The sequence below is a fragment of the Malurus melanocephalus genome, unplaced genomic scaffold (genome assembly GCF_030028575.1).
Source record: "Malurus melanocephalus ecotype Western Australia unplaced genomic scaffold, MMel_1.1 scaffold_234, whole genome shotgun sequence".
In the NCBI taxonomy this organism is placed as follows: domain Eukaryota; kingdom Metazoa; phylum Chordata; class Aves; order Passeriformes; family Maluridae; genus Malurus; species Malurus melanocephalus.
The window spans coordinates 860,250-883,398 of NW_026623466.1; the positions used below are offsets into that span (position 1 = coordinate 860,250).

Here is a 23,149-nt window from a genome sequence, read left to right on the forward strand (position 1 = left end):
TGTTCTGTATGGCCAGCAGCTGCTCAGGGAGTGGGAGGGGGCCCCAGCACACACTGGGCAGCAGGTAAATTGCTCTACAGACCTGYTCCTCTCCTCTCCTGCTGCCTACACGCTCCTGCAGATCTTGTTTGGGTCATCAGAAGTCATAGAGACCGGCCCCTGCCTGTGCAAAACCATCGCAAGGATACACGCTGGAGGAACCGGAGGAAGCCTTTTTTTATAAACTCGCAGTGGCATTAACCATTGTGTTTTTATGCCCCACTTACCTTGCATCGTTGTAAATGGGACTGCAGAAGGTCTGCCAGCCCTGTAATACTGTAGACCATTTCAAACCCATTAAGGACTAATGGATATCTAGTGACAGCAAGTGTGCTGTGTGCCAATTAGAATATTTAAACTGTGCAATAAAGAGGAGTTAATAAAATCACCTTAGAAGTTGAAAATATGATCGAAGGTAATGTGCTGTTTTTTTCTTCAGGTGTTTGAACAATAAGATTGTTTTTAAAAGAAAATTGATCTGTCATTTTTTAAAGCCCAAGGAACATGCAGAAATATGTCTTCTTTCCCTGTTTTCTCAATGTATTTTAATGTATATTTAGTAACCTAGAGTTTTTCCCCTTCACATTATAATGAACTCTTTCAAAACTGATAGCTGGTAGATTCATGTGCTTAACTATAGGTTTCATTCCATATATAGAGCAAGAATTTTATTGAGAATGCCAGTGGCATGAATATTTARTAGTTGCACTTTTAAAGTTTCTTCATCCTTCTTTCTCTCTCTGGGATTGCCAAACCCATCTGTCTGGCCTCTAAACCTGCTTACAGGTACCTAAATTTAAAAATAAGAAAAACCCCTTAGTTGCAATTTCAGAATTTTGCCATGAAAGTGGAGAATGCTCACCTTATTTGTGAATTGCAAAATAAATGGAACATTTGGGTTTTTTTTTTCCCTTTTGTGTTTCTGGTGGCATGCAGTATATTATATTTCAGATCACTTAGTGGGAAATACAGGCCARACAGGCAGTGGTAAAAATTGGTAGAGGTCCATTGACTTCCATGGAATTAGACCAGTTGGCTGATGGTAGCTATGGCTGTGGCCATCAGAAATCATGAAGTTCATACATCAGCTATAGTTGTCATGTGTGGAAGCTATTATTTAGGTTAATTGAATTAATTAAAATAAATATTTATGTTTAAAGCAAAACAGTTTATGTTCTAATAAGATAWCAGACACATTTTATGCATCCTTTTCTTTGCTGGATTTTCTTCCCTACAGATAATGATCTTTCAATCTCTGTTCCATAAATATGCATGTCATGTTCAGGTTTCTATTTAATGCATGCATGAGTAAGTACCGCTGAATTAGATTAACTTCATTAACGATAAATAATGAAGAATGCTATTTTAACTATTTTAGGACAAACAGTCACCTGGATAATGTTACTTGCTTGAGTAACCTTCTTCATCCTAATGGGATTGCACACAAGGGTAAAGTTACTCAGATATGTATGTGTAGGTTCAGTCTTTTATTATGTAGCAACCTTTAGAGCTTTTACTATCTGGCAAGCAATCATTTATATCCTTTTTAAAAAATATTTATGGCTTCCTTGACTAATTGCTTCTTACATGACTTAGAGCCTTTTCCATTGGTATCATTTGTTAAAACACATCCAGAAGCAGGCAGAGCRGAATCATTTTTCAACTTTTTAGTGTCATTTTTTATAGACAAATAACACTTGTAAATGATGGATAATAGCCAGCAGAATGCTGCGTTGTATAAAATGAGCATGAGTTATATTTTCTGGGAGATAGAAGGTTAACTTCACTATGAACTAATTGAGGAGCCTCATGGTAAATGCAAAGTGGTGCGTGCACACTATAAACAAGATTTGAACTAGCTAAAAGAACGATTTAGGTTAATTCAGTATTTTTTTTTTTTTTTTTTTTTTTTTTTTTGTATGCTACCTGGTGTTTTGTTAAAAAAAAATAAACCTCAAAAGCCATAYTGAATCCWAATGAGCTTGTAAAAAGTCCAGAAGGAGAGACAGAGACAGCATGTTTAATAAGATGAGACGTTAACCTGTCAGAGTATTGGGGGTGGATCTTGTGCTCTTTCAAGTCCGGTGCAGGCATGGTCACTTCCATTTGCAGTTTTGACTTGAACATTTGTTTCTCGTCTCATAAAATACTGCTTACTTGGCCAGTATTTGAAAAAGTCATTACATTTTTTTGTGTTCTGCAGTTCATAGTTTACACTTATGCTGTATTTTATGGCAGAATACAAAATAACTGCYTTTTCTTTACCCGAGAAATATATGCAGCTGCATATTACGCATGTGTGCAGCTGAATAACTTTTTTATAGGAGAGTACCTGGCAGATGCCAGTTAATGTCAGGGGATACAAATGCCCGGTGCCAAGCKATGGCAGGATATACAAATCAACCTGGTACCAAGTTTTTTTCTGCATAAACAGCACAAGACTGTGACCTGAATGGACCCTGTGCAAGTGTTTAGTTTGATGCACAGGAGTTGCAGTGATTTAAACAGAATTATTCAAGTATTTTAAATGTATGTGCTTATGTACTCACAAAATGGGGGCTGCATGAAGTAAAATCAGAGTTTGAGCTTCCAGGTTCTGTAAAAACCTGGGTAAATGTTCTTTCACTCACCCTAAAATTTCAAATGGCATCACTTTCTTTCTTATTAGAGGGGCTGGATCCAATTTTTTTTTATCTTGTTACTTGCAGGCCTCTTGCCTGCCTCATTGCATTGGCTTCTTTGGGTGTGAGAACTGAGAAAGCTGTGGACCCTCTAAACTGTTCTGGTGGTCTGTCTCAGGGGTGGYCAGCATCTCCTCCCTGATAGGTTCAAACACGCCTCCAGCATGGCCAGAACAAAGGTATTGTTYTTGCTTGGCACCCTCCTCTCCTGGGCTGAGCTTTCTTGTGCTGGGGCTCAGGTGGGTCCAGCTCATCGTGTGATGGGGTCAGCCCTGTGCCCACTCTGCACAGTGGGAGAGGAGCTGGGCATTGTCCTCCTGTGCCCACCCTGGCTGCAGGGCAGGCACCATTTCTATAAATCAGTCATCACAAGCCTTTCCTCAGGGACTCCAAGTGCTCTCTGAAGCCCAGCTCRAACAGGGAGTTTGGGATGACCTTTTTAATTCGTGTTCCCAGAGATTTTTCTAGTAGTTCTGTAGGGCTAGTTTGCCCTTGTGGGTCATTGTAAATACTTAACATTGTATTTACTCATTCTGTCTTAATTTTTGCAATGGTTTCAATTTGACTTTCAAATAAATATTTAGGGTGGAGATAGAAATTTAACAGTTGAACTCTTGCCAGCATCCCTTTTTTGTCCTTTTTCAAAGGCACTCATGAGACTCAGATGTAAAAGTCTGGATAWTATCCTTCCAGTTATGGCATCTGGCTTCTTGGCAGTCTCTTTGAGAAGTTGGCAGGCTTGGTGTTGCCTTTAAATCCAAAACTAGCTCTCTTGTAATTTTTTTAAGATGCTTTCTCCTTCTGCTTGCCATTTTTGCTTTCTTTACCTTTGATTCGGATGAATTGTTGCTTTATTAATCGTTTGACTCCACTGTGCTTGCCCATTTTTCCAGAATCTCATGGTAAAAAAAGATTTATTAATGGTTTTAAGATKGGTATGCATATCTGTTTTAAAATTACCTCCAACCGTGTGCAAGAATCTGATTTTGGTTTGGGTGGATGGGGATGGGGGGGGTGTTTTGAATGAATCAGGAATAAAGGTAAACTGAACTCCACTGGACTGGGCAGCTTGAAAGCTTTTTTTCAGTAACACTTCTTTATCACTACAGTGCATTKCAAATAGTCAGGAAATTGGTTCCTTTGTTTTAGTTTGTATTACAGTGCTGYTCCATGATAATCCGAGTGCATCAGGGGGAGGTGAATCCTCCGTGGCACAGTTCCACCCCAGTCTCACAGAGAGAAGGGCACTAAGTCTGTGATACTTCCTTTCTCACCCAGGGAGAAATATTCCTGTGCTGAGGTCAGTACAAATTGAAGCCTTTTGCACCAGAGCCGCAGGAGCGGGCACCAGACAGGCTCCCCGGGAAGCAGCCTTGCCTTTCAGATAGTGTCAGATCACAGGCACAGCTTAATGGAGCTGCTGCTTATCCATCAGCTCTGAATTGAGCATGGATGCATTTCCCCTTCGCTCGCTGTGTCTGGGACATCGGGTTAAAATAGTGTTACTTTCTCKTAAGAGCAATGGAGAATCTCTGACTTGAGCTGTGTGTTGTCTGTCTGTTTGCACTGGAGGGTTTCCACTGGATGCAGTGTCTTTGGATCATCCACTTACTATTTTGGAAAAGGCAGTCRTGTTTCAGTCTTTGTTTGAGGGGCAAGAGGAAGAGGACTAGGAGAGTGTAAATGCCATGTTCCATACCCAGCTGGTTCTGGGCTGGACCAGCAGGGCAGAGTGTCCCCTTAGCTGGCCAGGCAGAGCTGAGGATGATGTGCTCCTTCACACTCAGTGAGTTATCACCTGGTGGATGTGAGCTAAAAGTAACCAGAGAGCTCTGATGTGGGTCAGCATTGCAAGCTTCTCTATGTTTGTGGGGTTTTTTTTTGCGTCAAAATAGGCTGTGGTGGAGCAAAAAGAATTAGACCAAAGTTAACAATTGGTCAGAAAAGTATTGTGTCATTGCTTTTATTCAAGTGTTGCAGGAAAGAAAACCCCTTTTGGGAGGTGGAGGATCCATATTGAAAAAGCCTAAAAAGAGCTGTCCCATGGTTACAAGAAGGTGTATATGTCARTGGGAAAATACTAGAGTGAAACAATATATTTCTCTTGTGAACTCAAATTTTTCTGAAGTCTGCTTATTTTAACAACTACAGGCCTCTTTTAAAAAGGCGTGTACCTGCCTTGAATGTATATATCCTACTCCTGCCCTCAGGTTCATTACAACTGTATGTACCATACAAGTACATGTTATTCTGGCTTCAAATATATAATACAAAATATTACAGCTTCATTTCAGTTGTAATTGCTTTTGCCTCTTCCCTGCTGTTGCAAAGAGAGTAGCCTAATTATAGAGGCAGCAATAGCATACTGTGGTCATCTTTTCTTGACTGTGTCCCAGCAAAAGTAACATCTCATCAGTTTCTTCTTTGGAACAAAACAACCTAGCATCTATAGTAATCCAAATTTTCTGGAAAAGTAGGTTTCCATCAGAACCATTACATTCGAGGAGAGGCCAGAAGTTGCTTATGTACTGACTTGATTATGTTACAAAACATGTATTTCGCCATTTTAATTACTAACAATAAAAACACCAATCAGAAATTTTTAGTAATTACATACATTTTCAATTCCCAGTTATTTTAATTAGTTGTGACTCAGACTAGATTTGCTGTCTTACACTTCATTGTTAAAGRTAGTTAGCTATTAGAAATTGCCAGTGCACTTTGTGTAACCTCCTGTCCCTGTGCCCCCTATGTAAATAAAAGAGAAGATGCTATTAGTGTAGGGTCAGAGATGGGGCCATTAAGTCAGCCTTTGCTACCGGTGACCACACGGGGTGGATAAAGGTGACACGAGAGCACAAGAGGCACTAAATACTTGAAGTAAGCTTGTGTACATTAAAGTGTGCTAAACCCCTGCACGAACACGCTTGGTCTATCCTCAAAGTGATGTTACATCAGTGCAGTTGATCCCTTTTCCTCTTGGAGGAAGGATAAGCTGCCATAATATATGTTCATCTGACTGGGAGCTGACTTCATTCCCTCAGTTGATTTGCGTTGACTTTCCTGAGAACCCCTGTGAAGATGAATCTTCAATTGCAGCAGTATTTCTCTCCTCTTAACCTACAAAATAATTGCCTCAGCTGAGATATGTCTCTGTTAGCTTTTTTAAAATGCTGACTTTTTAATAGCAGCTTTTTCTGAATTACATCAGGCTTTCTATTTATACAGTGTTTTCTTTTCCGTGTTGCAGTGGTTTAGGAGTAGGGAGGTCTGTGATCTTTGGCTGCATAAGATACTGGTTTAATTCTTATTAGAGATTAAGATTTTCATCATTTTTTTACACATTGTGTGTTAAACAGAAATTTAACTAGGAACAAAATCCCTTTGTGAGGGAAGTATAAAATGAAGTCCAAGCAGTCCAAAGYACGGTGATCCAGATTCAAGTGTTTGATCATTACAGACAGCATTGCTGATGGGCACGGTTGTTGCACATCATTCCAGGCAACCATTGCCCCTGTTTGGGAAGCTGTCACCCTGTCAAAGCCACTTTGGCAGCACCAGCTCATCAGCTGCACCCTTTGAGTGCCATGCAGCTGCTGTGCCTGTTGGGTGACAGTGGGACAGAGTAAATGTTAGCCTTGATGGCTGAAGGAAGCAGAGCACTTTGCACCTTAGAACTCATTGAGGCTTCCCCCCCCCCCCCCCGCCTGTACAATTTTATCTGCAGTTTTATTTTTCAGAGTACTGAGTTTTGTTGTAAGTACTGAAATAATGTTATTGGAAAGCAACAGTATGTTGTACTACCTGCCAATATAATTTCCATAAAGTAGAAGTAGCAACTATCAATTAGAAACATAACTCTTTTTTTAATCCTCACTTCAGGTTTAAAACATCATGCTAGGAATGAGCTTCAGGGAAGTAATTTGTAAAGAAATTTTATGACTCTCCTTTTTAATCTGTGTGAGTGGATAGATAATACAACTTTCACTGGAAAAGCTCAAAGAGTCATATTTGTAAAGGATAAAGACATTAACTTTTTGTTCCCCAGAAGTTTAAATTGCACTCGATTTACAAATTTATAAAGCACTTTGTAAYGCTTAAGACTGACTCCAGATATCAGTGGATGAATATCAGTAGTAGTTTCACAGTGTGTGGATAACTGAATGAGCTGAGGGCTTATCTTCCATTGATTCCAAATTTATGAATGCTAAAGATGGTTCRCCATGTCAGTGGTTTAAAATCTTTGATTCAAACAGTTGTGCTCGTTGTTTAAATAGAATGTCATTCAGGTAATCTGCAATTACCGAACACGAATTTGCAAAAATCTGAGAAAGCAGTGAGGTCACACAGAAAGTGATACCCAGTCACCATATGTATTTATTAGTGTCACATAGGAAATTTATGAGGCAAAGTAGTGCTGAAAGAATTTGGTGTCTTTCTAAGCAATACTCATTTGAGGAATTGCCTAAGATAAATGGGTCTGGCTAATTGAATCATACACTTTCACAGTGTGCCACGTATAAAAGTAGACTAGGAAATAAATAYAATTAAAGTAAACATGCCCTTCTAATTAGTAATTGTTTCTGCTGTTTTAAGCAAATTTCAGTGGCACAAAGTAGCTGTTCCAGTGCAAACCTAATAATGAAGGTTGTAATAACAGGTGTAAATTAACACAATGGAAAACATTTACAGTGTAACATTCTAAATTAAACATGACATTAACGAGTCTGATTTTAAAAAAGCTGTATCATTAACATTTATTCAACCCCTGACAAATTAGTGCAATACAAATAATAGATGATTTTATTTATAGCTTATAACATTTTTTTTCATTTTATTTTTGTTAAGCATCAAATGGAGCAAATGTGGTTCATTTTTTTCCAAGAACATGTCATATAAGGGCACTGTCAAAGGAAAGGCAAAGGAAAAGAGAAAGCAAAGATATTTACCCAAAGGCATTTTTTTTGTAAGYGATGTGCAGGAATTGTTTGAATACTTAACAATATCACCCCAGTCAGTGTTCTTGGTTATRTATGCTCAGAAATAAAACATTGCAAATGGTTTAAGTTTGGAGAAATGCAAGTACAAACAGAATAATATCTATTGTGCAATAAAATACTTTGATTCCCCCAAGTGCATCTTCAAAAAAACATAACATACTGCTAAGTGCTTAGCATTGATGTCTGTCTCTGCAAGGAAATATTGTCAACAGTATTTTCTTTTTATGATGGACGTAATAGAATGCCATGAATAGGTAAGCAAAAATATCTAAACTAGTTTAAAAAAGAAGGCTTCACTTTAATTTGTGACAAAAGATGCCAGATTTTCACATTATAGAAAATATCTAATGAGAACCCAAAATAGAGTATAATATATACGCATCATACAACTTTGCTGAAGTTGAAAGAATAAAAAAAATAGTTTTCTGGTGGGATTAGGAGCAGTTGTAATTTTTTTCAGCTTGCCTATCAATAGGAAATCATCGGTCAATTTACTTTTTTTGTACAATGTCTTCTTGGTATGTTGTAAATTGCAACACATGATATAGGCAAATTCAGATATCATAACTTCTTACTCCCAATTGATTTTGTTGGACTATAGACTATATTCACCTCATGGTTGAAAATCCTGAGAGAAAGTGAAAAAGTAGTTCTTCTACTCTGCAGTCTACAGTGAGCTTAAGCCCTGAGACTCAGTTTTTGAGGTAGTCAGCTTCTTGCCACCCACATTTCATGKGTGTTCCCAAAGYCCACACTGATGWGAGCCCTCCTGAGTTGGTTCTGAMTGGCTAGTGCTTAGCATTTGGCTTTGCTTATTGAATTGTTTGGCATATTTAAGATGTCAGGAGTCTCTGAGTTTGGTCACAAAATTATCTTGCTTATCCCTTGCCTTTGCTGTTGTAAAGTGGGATTCAGATCTTTGTGCACCAGAGAGTTTTAAGGATCAAAAGTAAATTTCTAATAGCAAATATAAGCTGCCCTCAGTACAACCCCCTCTGGAATTTTAAGTGTCAGAGATAATTGTAAGTACTTCACAACCAAGATATTTCAGAAAACCTCTTATTTATTTTTTGCATGTCATCTTTTGCGTGCCTTGTGTGTCTCTGTAGCAGCTAAGCATGGTTGATTTGGACACGGCAAAAAAGGTGTTCCTGCTCTCACATCTTACAGATCAGTTTCTGAATTCAGTGACTGAAAAAAGGAAAATGCCTCTGTCCTTCACCCCATATATAAAGGAAAAATCACAAATTGTTAAAAAAAAAATTGTTGCAAATGGTGGGCTGCATAGAACCTTTATTCCATCCCTTGCCTCTAAGTGAGGAGAAGTGCACCTAGGCCAGTCTGACAGGTGAGAGTCCCTCAAGATTGTGGAGTAGCTGCATAGGGACTCCTATAGGTTCCTACTCCAGAAATAATCTTTTTGATCTATGTTCCTCTCAGAAAAGTGTCTTTGTTGTTGGGGACAACAAGTCTTGCTTTAGTAAGTGATAGTAGGCAGGTTTCTATGAAGGAGGATCATCCCTGCAATAATGTATGGGGGCAGGTCTGCACAYCTGGAAGGAAGATAGGGTATTGTGTTGTTCAGTGGATAAAGATTTCCCATTCTTATTTATTTTGTGTATTAAACCGGTCTAAGAAGGAACAAACTTAACAATAACTGTCTGCTGATGAGAACAGGGTTGTGAGGAGAACTGAGATAAAGAAGCCAAGGAGGCTGTGGAGTTGATAGCCAGCCTCTTCCAGCCCTTCCTTTTAAAGTTAGATAGCATTTCTGAAATCATATCTAAATCTCCTCTTCTGCAAATTAAGTTGCATGGCTTAACAGACAGAGAACACAATTCATCATTGTCTGCTCTGCAACAAGTTTTTATAGGTAGGAAGATCATTATCGTGTGCCTCCCAGTCTTCTCTTTTCCTAAACCAGACAAGCTCAATTTGTCCTTTTACACACCTCACTCCTTTATCCATCTGTCTCCTCTCCTCKGAGCTACATCACCTCTTTCCTACAGCAGAGGTCTCCAGGCCAGTGTGTGATTTTCTCAGTGCCCAACACAGCTCAGTTTAAGGAGAATCACAGAATCTTAGAATCACAGAAAGGGTTTGGAAGGGTGGGTCATCTGTTCCAGCATGCCTGCTCAAGCAGGGTCACCCCAGGGCATGAAGTCTGTTATCTTAGATTTAAATGATATTACCTCCAGCCTGATAGGTCTTCCCAACTATTAAATTCTTTTTAGTTTAGTGGAACACATCAGGAACAGCAAAAAGTTCTCTGGAACCATTTGAAAAACCCAGAAATCTTTGATAAACCTTAGTCATTGAGTTACTAAGATACTGTTTTGGTTCAGAGCAAAGTAGAACCATGGGCATTGCAGTTATTTCACAGCTTTTCAAGAAACAGCCCCAAATATAAAACTGAACAAATTCAGTGAGCTTATTTTCTTTTACTTGTATTAAAAAAAACCCCACTCAAATGGAAAATCATAAGTTTTTTGCATTCCATAACCTAGAAGGAAGTAATCCTCTGCCGTTCTCTTTGTCACTGAGAAGCTCTATCAGCATTGCTGCTTAGGAAATTTTAAGGAAGGCTAAATGTAGTAGCAGTTTTCTGCTTAACRCCTCATGCTAGCAACAAAATATTCTCTTGTTAATAACAGCTTCTGTTTATTTTTTGCACTGGGGTATTCCAGTTACCAAGTGTGAATTTTACCTTGGTTTGTTTGGTTTCAGATCAAAATCAAGTTCACTGGTGAAGGTCTAGTTTTGTGCTCTCTCTCACCCTCACCTCTGTCATTTTTTCCTCACTGTAGGCCCRTCCATCAGGGTTAGGAAGGAAGAGTGAGCAGGTCTTTCACCTTTCTGTTCAGCTGCTCCATCTTTCTGTRAGCAAGTAACCCTGTGGAGTACTGCCACTGTTCACTCGTGCTRCAGCCCACTCCAGGAACATCACCTCTCTGACGTGCAGAGATGTGCTGGCTTTTAGTGGGGAAAAAATGTGCTATTAGATCTACCAGAGTCACTCTGTTTTTAAAAGTTTAAACACCTTCCATGAGGTTCAAGTGTTATTTCTTGTGAATTTTGGTATCTACTCGGGGTTTTTGAGTGTCATCACTTTTAAGGCTGGAGAGCCTGGGAGCATGTGAGCAGCTAAATCCAGACTGCAATTATTAGCCTTCTTCTAAGTGCTGGATTTTTAGAATGATGAACATGAGCTTGAGTGAACTGAAATTGGTTAGGGATCAGGGCATAGCTTGCCTTGTTTTCAGAGTCCCCTCTGTTTCAGTCCTGTCCCATCCCCGGAGAATTGTGGGATCATGGGTTGATAATCTGCCAGTATAAAGAGGAAGGATGGGTTCCTTCTGTATGGATTTAATYTTTTTTTTAACATTGCAGATCTCCTATCTTAGGCTACTATGAGTAGTTCATTAGCTTTTTTGAAGTGAAAAATGAGGAGAATTTCCTTCAGTCTTGTTTCCAAACTCGTTTTGRTTAATTTTATTATCCTAGTGAAAAAGGACAAGAATTAAATTTTGGCCCTTTTTTTTTAATGCACCACCTGTCAGAGAATTATTTCAGTCCTTCTGAGTTGTTCCCAACAGCTGGTATGAAGCCAGCTTCAGTGGGCTTACTGACASGTCACACAAATTTCATATTCTTGAAAACTAGTGAGAGAAGGCCAAACTGAAGTAAAACGTTCTGAAACATGTAAAAAAAATGTAGAAAAAATGACCCAGGGATTTCTAAACTTCCTAACACAATAAAAAGGGATCTTTGCTATRTAAGATTCAAATAGGAATGTTATAGACGTCTGCCAAATACGTGCTTTTAGAGTAATACATACGATTTAGAACCTTCCTCATGGTTTTGCAACTACATATAGAATTTAGATACCTCTTAACACTTTCAAAATGAAACACTGAATAATTTTACACCTTAGACTATATAGGTAAATAATACCCTTATAATTTACTTAATATTTACTTATATAAATATACACATTTATGAACTCAGGCTTCAAATATAGTATGCAGTAAAAATAAAACATTTCTCTCTTAAAAGCTTTTGTTGTTCTTGCTAAAGGTAAAATTTACWGAGAAAAAGTAGTCAGGGCAAGGTAGCTGCTAGAGAGAGAGGGAATGATGTATCCCAACTTCATCAGGTCACTCTCTTCCCTGCTTTGGCTTGGAACCAGGCTGATCCCTGCCAACAGACAGGATCTGCCTCTGGCACTGTCCCTGCATGGGCATCTCTGGAGTGCCTTCTACATCTATCACAGCCTTTGAAGCTTCCAGGTGATTTTTTGGCCATTTTTATGTAATTTCCTTCAGACTTTGGAAAATTTAAATGCATTTTAASCTCCTTGAAAGTGAGGCACTTGAACAGTCACACTGTTTCTGCAAGTTAAAAATGGGAACTTTTTTGCACTTGTATTATGTTAAGGCCTTTGTATTCCTGACATGTTAAGTTTTGGTTTGGATATGTGCCATGGCCATATCACCACCATTCTTCTTAGGCAGAAGCAGAAAGTTGTGGTTCAAATGCTGGATTATTTTCTATAATGAGAGATAAAATACATCACTTCCCATTGCATGTCACTTAAGGGAGGAAGCACGTGAACACTTCTCAGTGAAGCTCTGAGCATGGGTTACGATACAATCATCTTTATAGTCAGAAGGAATTGGGACTAGCATGTGTAAGAAGCTTACATGAATTACACCAGTCACAGGCCATAAAAGTTTTAATTTTTTCATTATTTTAACATGTATGCATCTTTATTCATGCTTGGATGTAAATTATTCTTTTATTCATGGGTATGCTGGTTTTGACTAACTTCTTGTCCTAATTTTGAYTGCACATCCCTYGGGGCTARCGTRTCAAAATATGACAGAGCCGCAACARAACGATCRGGTTAGAATGAATAAAATACTAAAAAAGTCATATGGTTTGTGTRCCAGGCAGTTTTCTTAGGCAAGTTCCTAGGAGAGGTGGTGATACTATTATTTGGTAAAGCATAAACCTCGGGTCCAATTTACATTACCCATTTTCACAAGAAAGAATTGGGAAGGAATTTGCATTTTTTTTAGTTTAAATGTATACAGTGTCTTTTAGCTTTCTGATACAGTGCAACATGTTTGGCTGCTCCTAGTGTCTTGTGAGAGTGAAATATCCTCTATATAAGCATTTTTTTCACTGTTTGCATCTTAAAGTTATATATAAGCCACAACTTTCCTAGGTTCTCAAACCCAGATTTATTACAGCGGTCCTTTTAGTTCTGTGAAAGCAAGCTTCCTACATAGGTGCTAGAGAGATAGATTTAGATAGAAGTTTATATATATAGCTATATTTATATGTAAATATAGAAATCTGGTTCTGTTTTCTGTTGAGTTGTTTTCAGTTGAGCAGAATGAGGATGGAATTTCATAATTCCCCATAATTAGATTTTATGCTTACAGACTGATACAAGCAAGCAATTGCTAAAAACAATCACAGTTTCTTCTTATAGTAAACTACATTTGTGTGTTCATATAAGCAATAGAACAGATTTTAGTGGATTTATTATTTGGGCATTTACAGAGGTTGATTTTGGTTTTAATCTCTATGATTGGCATAGGGTTTAAMTTCTTTGGTTGCTTTATCTGTGTGTGCAGTTAACATCATCCAAAAACATCATCCCATCCAAATTTATTTTTATCATGTAGACATGGTAGCACAGATCTGTTTMAAACTCAGTTCAGCCTTACCTGTATATAGTGATGGTTTCTCTACAATATGGAAAATGCTATAATAAGGTCTCCATCTATCCATAAAATCTGAAGGAAAGATAAATTAAAACAAGGCATCTCAAAACATATCGATTCTATTTTTACAGAAAGCAAACTCAGTGCCTGTCTGCTGARGATCCCAAGAAGTGATTTTCTGTGAATACATAAAATCTGATGACTTATGCACTCACTTGTTAATAACTTTTTTTTTCACAACGGGGCTGTTGTGTGGTTTCCAAAATGCTGTAAATCATGATTAAACACATAAAAAAGATTGTCGCTCAAGATCCATTTTAAGCCAAGTGAAACATAATGCAGTATAAAATTTACATCATTTTCTTGATTAACCCTGATGAACCTTCAGTCATTATCCATTGTGGTAAAAGTAAATTGGAAATGTTGCTTTGTTAATAAAACATGTATAGACGTTTTCATGAGTCATAGATTTGATGGTTATTAACAGCTGACACATTCATCATGAAATACTGTGCTTTGGCTTYCCCTGAAAGTAAAATACTGTGTAAGGCTGCAATCCTGTGTCCAGTACTTCAGGGCTGTGTTTTGGTACCATTTTCTACCAGTTGCAGAGCTTTCAATTTGCGTGTGCCATGGGAAGTAAACCTTGGAGCATTTAGCAGTCCTGCAAATAGCTGTGGGCAGATGGATCACTGTACAGAGCCCCCTGGAAGGAATAGTCCACTTAAGTAGCTTAAAAAAAATTGAAGCAAGAAGGCTTTTTTTTTCTGAAAAAGACTTAGAGGCAAAACCATATTTTTTCACAGTTTTCAGGGTGCTTTTTAATTTATTTAGATTTTATTAAGTTTCAGGAAAATTTTGAACTTTTATTAGGTTAATTGTTTTAATTTTTTTATTACTGAACTAGCACTGAAAATCTTTATTGACTGAAATGCAGTTTTCAGCAAACATATCCATAGGAAGTTCAACAAACATTTTAAATAAAGTATTAAACACTTACTGCAAAATGTCARATAGATTTTTAAAAGGCCAGATTTTTTTTCATTACATTTTAAAAGTTCACAACATCCCTAGAAATCAGGGAATKATAGGAATAAATTTAATTTATTGCACCATTCAGTCTGACCAAGACCCAACACCCAGCTCCGGGGTCCTCAGCACTGGGAGGGTGTGGAGCTGTTGGATTGAGTCCAGAGGAGGGACACTAAATTGATCTTTGTGCTGTGAGGACAGGCTGGGAGAGTTGGATTGTTCAGCCTGGAGAAGAGAAGGCTCCAGGGAGAATTTATGGCACCTTCCAGGACCTACAGGGAGTCAGCAGCAGAGCTGGGGAGGGTCTTCTTACAAGGGCTTGTAGTGATAGGACAAGGAGGAATGGCTTCAAAGTGAAAGAGGGTGGGTTTAGGTTAGATRAAAGGTAGAAATTCTCCTCTATGAGGATGGCAAGACAGTGGAACAGAGTTGTGGGTGTCAGTGCCATATCTGTGATTTTCAAGGCCAGGTTGGATGGRGTTTTGAGCAACCTGGTCTAGTGGAAGGTGTYCCTGTCCATGGCAGGGGAGTTAAAACTAGGTGATCTTAAAGGTCCCTTTCAACCCACACCTTTCTGTGATTCTGTGGTTCTGTGGGCTGCTGTATTTTTAAATTACAACATAAAAGTAAAATTTACAGAATTAAATAAAAGGGCAGCATTGTGGTCAGGTTTGTGCTTTGTGCTCTTCAGTCTTGATTTTTTTTTTTTTAATCTCCACCTGGAAAATATGGATGAGGATACAAAAGGAATACATTGTCACATCTACAGTATCTGTTTTTTGGTAGCCAAGATCTCCAATTAATTTCTGGAGGTTTTAAATACAATTTTGAATTGCGAGGAAAAAGAAACACTCCAGATGTAAGATTATTAACAGTGGTGAATTTTACACTTGTGAATATACTTTCAAATAATGTATTTCTAAAGCAGTGCAAAATTMAAAAGTCACAGTAATGTTTTGTTTCTAGCTTGGCTCAGTGTTGTTTTAAGATCTTCATCCATCTTAGGCATTTTGGCTAGCAGGTTTTGGTTTATAAAAAGAAAATAATAAGGTAATGAATATGGGATTTCCTGTTAATACAGAATGGTGAATTTTTGGATATCTATGTGCAATGTAAGTGCAGATTGGTAGATTTTTATCATATGATGAAGTTATTTTTCCTGAAACTAAAAATAAATTAGAATTTTTTCTCAGTTTTTCTCATCGAGCAAGACTGCACTGAGGGAAGAAAATGTTTTATGTGTAGTGAGGCTGGAAGAGGTACTCCTATAAAAGCAGGTGTTGAAGTAAATTGGATTTTCTTTAATGTTCCTCTCTTGTGATGCTCTGACTCAACAACCTAGATCCCAGTCTTGACTGCAGCCCTAGGTTTTCTCAGCATTTCGACACATATTTAAAATTCAGTCAGGTTGCATGCAAAGCACTTACATTTTGTGAATGTCAGGTGTGAGTGCCTGTAAGGTAATAACTGCACCCACAATTAGCCTTTCCTTGGTTCCTTCCATTTGCCTGGCATTAATGCTCAGAAGACCTGACCTGAACACTCCGATGCTGATTTTGCAGATATGGTATTTATATATTCATTTGTTTGGTGGGTGCAATATATCTGCCCCTGAAAATACAGCTCCCTGTGTCAGACTTGGAATTTCCAGGCAGATAATTAAAGTAATCTCGCCCCTTCCAGCCTGCACCTGCCACTGTGTGAGTGGCTGCCCCAGCTCAGCTCTCCTGATCATATTCATGTTTGGTCGGTAGTGTTTCATGGCTAATACAAATCATAAACAGGCTGTAAAAGCTGAAGCGTCAATGAATCCTAGCTTTAAAATTGCTGGAAGCTAAAGTTTTAAAACTGATACTGCAAAGTGAAAAATGAAATTTAACCAGGCACTTTGGTGAAGGAAAAATAATTTATTGGATGTAAGATGAAAAGCTGTGAGAGTAAACATCAATCTCATCTTAGACACATGTCATTGATTGATGTTTGCTCTGTGCTGCTGCCTGGAGGTAAACTCTTTGAAATAGCAAAATAGGTACTTTATCTGTCTGTGGATAGGAGCACAGTTTGTTAAGTTACTGCTTTTTTGAGACCCTGCTACATCTTTATGTTCAATCAAAGTGAAAACAGTAAATCAGAGTAATTGCTTTACCCCACGGCATTCCTGTTTGTAAATGGGGAAAAATACTGTAAAAATCCTCAAATTAACTTCTGCTGTTTAAGATAGATAAAAATTCTAAAAAAAGCCAGTTGCAACCTACAAGGTATTTTATTGATTATGCCACTTGTTCATCAAAGGCATCCCCTTTGTTACAATTTAACCGATAGTCCAAATGTCATTAGGGAAAACGTTTAATGCTCAAAAATTTGATGTTGCCATACCTCGGAGCTCCCTACACCCCATYAGCAATGAGTTTCCAAATAGGTACCAGTTGTACTTATCTGGAAATGGAACTGGTACCTAGAAATTGGCCAGCAAAAGCCACAGACAGAGTAATAGAAAACAGGTGTTAAGGGATAGCATTTCCATGTTAAGCACAGCAATTCAGCACGCAAGATAACCTCAATTGTTGTAATTAAATCATTAGACTTAAGACTGTTTTCTGAAATTGTTCGGGCTGTTGCCTTTACAGGGTCTCAGTCTGACTCGTCCTTTTGAGTTCYAAAATATGGCAGAGATACAGGAATGATGGCACATTAAAATTCAGAATCCAGTTTCCATTCTGAATYGAGTTTCATAATCACTGTCCTGCATCAGGGTTGGACTGCTTTTTTATGGCATTGTATAAGTTTTTCCTTTGTTACTCTATTTAGCTATTTTGGCATAAATGTAGTAATTCAGGGGAGAATTAGACTATTAAATATTTAAGAAAATGTCCTCACTTCAGCCTGAAATTTAGTATATTGATTTGTGTGCCAGATTAAAATTTGTGGGGAAATGTTGAGGATAATCAGTAAACCATTTTAAAATTTATTTTCTTGAAATATAGCCTGTTTTCCATAGCTTTGAAGCAGTTCTAACTTTGTTCATAATTCAAAAATGACCGTGTGCTAAAATTTAATTTCAAAGATATATGTGTCCTTGCAGAAAACTTGTTCATGGGTCTAGGTTTATTCTTGAAATGCACGTATCTTTTAGTCACTTAGATTATAGGTTGTGTTTTTGAGGTGGGTTTTTTTTTTTTGTTTGTTTGTTTGGAAGGTGATCAGCACTGTACACTCCCAAGGGATGTGGACTGCCCCTGGCAGCTTGGGGATGGTGTCACTCCCATGGTGCCAGGAGCAGGTGTTGTAGTTGGGTGATGTTTGGATGGAGCTTTTTAGTTTCGTTATGGAAGAAGATGGGTCGGTTTATGAACTGAAGGGAAGGCTGACAAAATCTGGTAAAGAAACTCAGCACTGGGAATGAGGTCTTTCCTAGCAAAGGACTGCCAGGAACCCACAGGAAATGTGGGTTTGCCAATTAAAGAAATAGTTGCATGTTAGCATGAAGCATCAGCTCTGCTTTTGTAATTAATATGTCTAGACTTCAGGTTCTGAATGTTTTGTGCTAAGTGCCACAGGTAGCTGCTGARGTGAAGGAGATCAGCCTCCTGGGTAAATATTAACTGCAAACAAACAAGCTGCTCCTGCTAAATTTTTATCACAATATTTATGTGCGTGGGGAGGGAGAAGGAAGSTGAGTCTGTATGTGGGTGTTGCAAAGCCCTCAGGATTCATAGAATAATGAACTAAATCTTCGGACTGGAAAATTATACTGGAAGGTCTGGAAAGGCAAAGGCAAGATTGCAGGTTGCTGCAAATGATAACAAGTTTAGAAACTKCAATCAGGTCTCTGTATACATGTGGTAACAGTTTCCTCTGTCATGCAGGTAGGGCTGGCTCGGTCACAGCCCCCTTCCTTTTCCAGAAAATAAACTGATGCCAAGAAAGGGGAGTACCAGCAATCTCACCCTCAGTTTACCTACCTGTGTTTTTAACAGCCTCAAAGATGCCAGCTGTTAGGAGGATGGTGATCTTGTAACAGAATAACAGTACCCTTCCAGGATCTGCCCTTAGTGATGCAGCAATTTTGTGGTTTCTGAAAAGGTCAAGCAGCATCGTTAAYGCACACCATCCGCCTGCAAAAGCGTGTAATTCCTCCGTGAAGGTGCAGCGTTTCGTTTGTGGAAAAGGACATCTTCCTCTGAATGCAAATTTGGGTGTTCCCAAAGTGAAGGATGGGAGGATATGYTGGTGTACTGTCACCACCTCGTTCATCATGGAGATGAGACCTTTTTGTTTGAGTTGCTCCTAGAAGTGATATCTGAAGGAGGCAAACCGAGTCAGTGAGTGTGCTTAAAAAAAAAAAAAAAAAAAAAAAAAGGAGATTTTTCAACACTTAAAACTTTAGGCTTTTTATATTATTTCTTTCAGCCTATCGCGAGACAACATAACTCTTTGGGCTTTGTAGATTAAATCCAGCCCCAGGTTTTTCAGGTGAAATTATTGCTCTGCTCYTAGACTGTCCCCTGAGCCATCTCTGTCTATTTCTAATTAAGGGCTGAGGRAAACGATTCCTTCTGATGGCAGGAGCAGTGTGGAGAAAGCTGTGAGTGTTTCTGTGGGGAGGCTGTGCCACTACTGCCCTTCCCTCCGGAGCCAGCACACAGGGGGCTCTCCTCTTCGGGATCTCAGGGGAGGCACACTCACCCTGCACATGGCCAGAGAGTGGCACCAGCCTGATAATCTGCCAAAAGCTATCACAGCAGATCAAAATTCATTTATACAACTCTGAGACGTTTACCAATCCGTTGGAAATCCGATCTGGCAAATATCTGGGAGTGAAATTATTCCAGGTATCCTGGAAGAAGCAGAGAAGGTAGGGGTGCTGTGACTATGGTGGTGTTGTGCTGAGAGCCTTTGAGCCTGAGACACTGGCATTTACATCGTTGGTATATCCAGGATGTGTATTGGCAGATTTTATTGCTGGGATAAATCAAAAAAGCAATGTGATAAATTTGAGATAATTTAATTTCTATAATACAACCTTTATTCATACATAACTTTTCCAAGTGTTTGACTTGTTGCTCATATTCTGGTTCATGTCCTTTAAGCATGAATTTGAAACAGATGCAACATTTGAAAAATAACAGTATACCATTTAAAAAGTATTTAAATTCAACCTTTTGGAATTTGACCTGTATGAAACAAATATAAATGACACTGACTTTTGAGAGATGAGTGTTTGCATGTWCTTTGGTTCCAAGTCTTACAAAACTGAGCATGCGTACACATATATATGCATATATCACTTAACATGCCCCAATGAGAAAAAAGTCATGAGGTTTTCGTGAGCTTGTTCTTCATGACTTAGCTATTGAAACAAGACACTCAGTAAACAATTAAAAGGTAGATGTACCTCTGGGATTGTTTTAAATTGCAAATTAAAGAAAAATAAAGAAGAAATCTATTAAAAAGAATCATTTTCCATTAACTGAAGTGTTTGCAATAAAGACAATTATAGCAGTTGGCAGTTTTCTCCTTGAACCAAAACAAATAAATACATTTGGTGACATACGTTCGAGGAAATGTGATTGCTGCAATGTTCATGCAAATAAGGAGCAGCYTCACAAATGCTAGACATTTTGCCATCTGGTATTACCAAAGGAACACAACTCTCAACTTGTAGCTCTTCCTAACTTACTGCTTATAGATGGCATATTWGGCATTGTCACACAGTTCTGGCATTTGCATAATCATTCTGAATTACTGCAGGTTGTGCATTGCATTGCCGGCAGTGAAATCATTTGAGAAGGGGGTTCAAAGACCTGATGACTTGTATGTCTTCATCAAATATATCTCTGTCCAATAAAGCCATAAAARTGTCCTTCCACTTTAGCAGTGTCACACCAGTGAATTTTTAAATTTGTATGAGGCCTAGTTGAATGTTGAACCTCTTTACTTCCTGAAAACTGGTAGAGACCAGTATTACAATTAATCTCAGGGAAGCTGTCATCTCCATTTGGCTGCCAGCTAGAGTCCAAATGCAAAGCATCTCAAAGAGTCAAGAGATTCTGGATGGGGACACAGCTGTTAAAACCTGATCCCTTACACCTCCAGAAAAACCCAACCTAAAAACTGCTATTCTGTGTGGCAAAAGTCTGCTTTATACCCAGGTTGTTGTCAGCTGGCTTAGCTGGTGGGAAGAGGCTCAATGGCACGATGCACTGAGACCTCTGCTCTCGCTGCAGGGAGTGACAACTGCTCTGCCTTTGGCCTCAGCAGCATGTGYAGCAGGTGATCTCACTCCCAGGAACCCTGTGGGGATGTCTTTGCCATCCCATTATTTCTGGAGGAAGGCATTTTCCATGCCCAAAACTGCCCCCCTACGATTGCCTCCTCATTATGCCGCTTTTCAAGGAGAGGGTGTTGGCATGAATAAAACRCACTGCTCGTGAAAAATATGGGATGAAAACCCAAAAAGCTCAACCACCTGTAAGTGGCAGTAAACAAGGTGGTGTTTGGACGCTGTCTCCAAGCTGCTGTCCTGCAACACTTGTTTCACAAGGAACACCAGTGTTTGAGAGCTGTGCTCAGCCCCTGGCATCTGCCCTCAGACCCGTCACAAGGGTTCTCTGCAGTGCGGTTCAAATTAGCAGCACCAACCAGAAAACACAATTTTGTGTTCATTCAGTGACTGTTGAGGCATTGTTTTTAAATACTAATAACATCTAACATATCCTGTGTATTTTCAGCTCTCTCAAGTCTCAAATTAGACTCAGATAACTGTTGGCCTTTTGACTGCCTTGCCTGAGGCATTCTAGGTAGCATCACGTGGGTAGCCAATGCAACATATGTTTTACTAACTGGGAAGCTGGTTAGCAAGACAACGTTTATCTTATTAACACATGGTGCACTTACATGACATTAAGATATATTCCAACTTTACAGATTTACAGTGCCAGAAGAAAATCATTAGCTGAGCTAAGCAAAATAGGAATCAGCATACTTGTGATATTGTCCTGAAATAACACGTAAACTTTGTTAGAAATGTTGGCTTCCTTTGTGAGGAGAATAGAACATAACCAACTGAAATGTATAAACCTGAAGTGTGTTGTTCCGTGAAAATTCAGAGTAAGGATTCTCTGGTTTATGTTGTCATGCATTAAACTGGAATTCTGAAAATAGGCAATTTTTATTCTGAATTTCTATGTTGGAGCTAAAGTAGTTAATTTCTAAAAATTATCACTGTTTCATAATGCAGTGATTTTATTCTCTCTCTACGGCTACACTCTACCAGCCATACATACAGAGTTGCGCCATTTATTCATTTATTTGTGTTCTGTGGTTGTGATAGTGTCAAATCCATCAGAAAGAGGAATTGTTTCGGTAGTAGTTTCACGACTTGGCTGATTAGCAGAGATCAGAAGAAGCAACCTAACTGTGGAAACCACTACAGCATATAGTTTTAACAGCCCTTTAGGGAGCTAGTTAATGAAAGAATCGCTACAGAAACACATCCATGTGAAAAAARGGAGCATTCTTGTACAACAGTCAGAGGATATGTCATAAGTGGGAATATGTTCATAATTTCTATTTACTCACAGCTGTAATTACCATCTGCCTTGAGAGAACTTTTAGTCTTTGTCAAAGTTGCTTAGATATTTCCKTTGTCACATTTCAAGCAGAGAAATTCTACACAGACTGACTCCTGCCATGTGATTTCTTTTTTATTTTTCTGTAAGAATTTAATTATCTGTTCTCTGTGTGAAGAAAGCACCAGCATTCCCAGAGCCCTGAGCCTCCCCAGCCCACTTGAACTGGCATTCATCTGACTCATGTTCATGCTTATTTTTGCCATATGTCTGCAAAACAGAGTTCTTAACTTTTAAACACACGCTGGTTTATATGCTGCCCTCTAATTTTTAACTCTTAAAAGACGATTTCTCTTTTTTTTTTTCTTCTTTTTGCTCCAGTGTCTACGAGCCAGATAGAAACGTGCTGCGAAGGAAAGAATGGGAAAGGAGAAATCAGGAGGCCCAGCAGGACAATGGCATGTTTAACACGAGCTATTCTCTCTTCAGTGAACCRTACAAGGTAGATGCTTCCCAGCTGGGCGAATCTTTGTTTATTTATTTATTCCACAGTACAAAAATGTAGCCTGCAGAAGGCACTGTCCAGGTTTCAGCACCCTCCCACAAGTGCTAGCTTCACAAAATTCACTGTGAACATGCATGATTCATTGGGAGTCGGATTTTATATGTATTTATAAATATATATGTATAAAGCTTCTTGTAGTGTTCAGCATCACACAAGAGTGAAATAAACTAGAAATATCCTRCCAATATTTGAGACGAAATTAAAACTAGGAGGTGAAGGTGAAAGTGCCCTGGTTTTGAAATACTTTAAAGAAAACAATCATGTAAGAATAGTGTGTGAAGGTCAAAGAATACTGTAAACATTGTGCCCTGGCCAAGGTTATGTAGTGAAATACCTTTTTTTCCCTATAAGCATTACCAAGATGATAAGAAAATTTGYCTGCTATACGTGTTTTTCCCTCACCAAAGGCAAAAGTGGCTTAGGAGTCTCAGCTCCCTGTGTTGTCCCTCATGGTAACARCAGTTTGATGAGGCAAGGCCATCTTTCATCACTCCATGTTCGAAGGTCAGGGAGGGCCTTCTATACT

General features: G+C 38.7%; 1 protein-coding gene across 1 annotated transcript in view; it reads left to right on the forward strand.

Annotated features, from left to right (window-relative positions):
• The window catches only part of AFF3 (ALF transcription elongation factor 3), a 307,610-nt gene that overhangs the window by 24,324 nt on the left and 260,137 nt on the right, over positions 1 to 23,149 (forward strand). Inside the window, exon 2 of the mRNA XM_057374860.1 lies at positions 22,440 to 22,560. Coding sequence (XP_057230843.1) covers positions 22,440 to 22,560 — 121 coding nt within the window. The remainder of the gene's footprint in view (positions 1 to 22,439; positions 22,561 to 23,149) is intronic.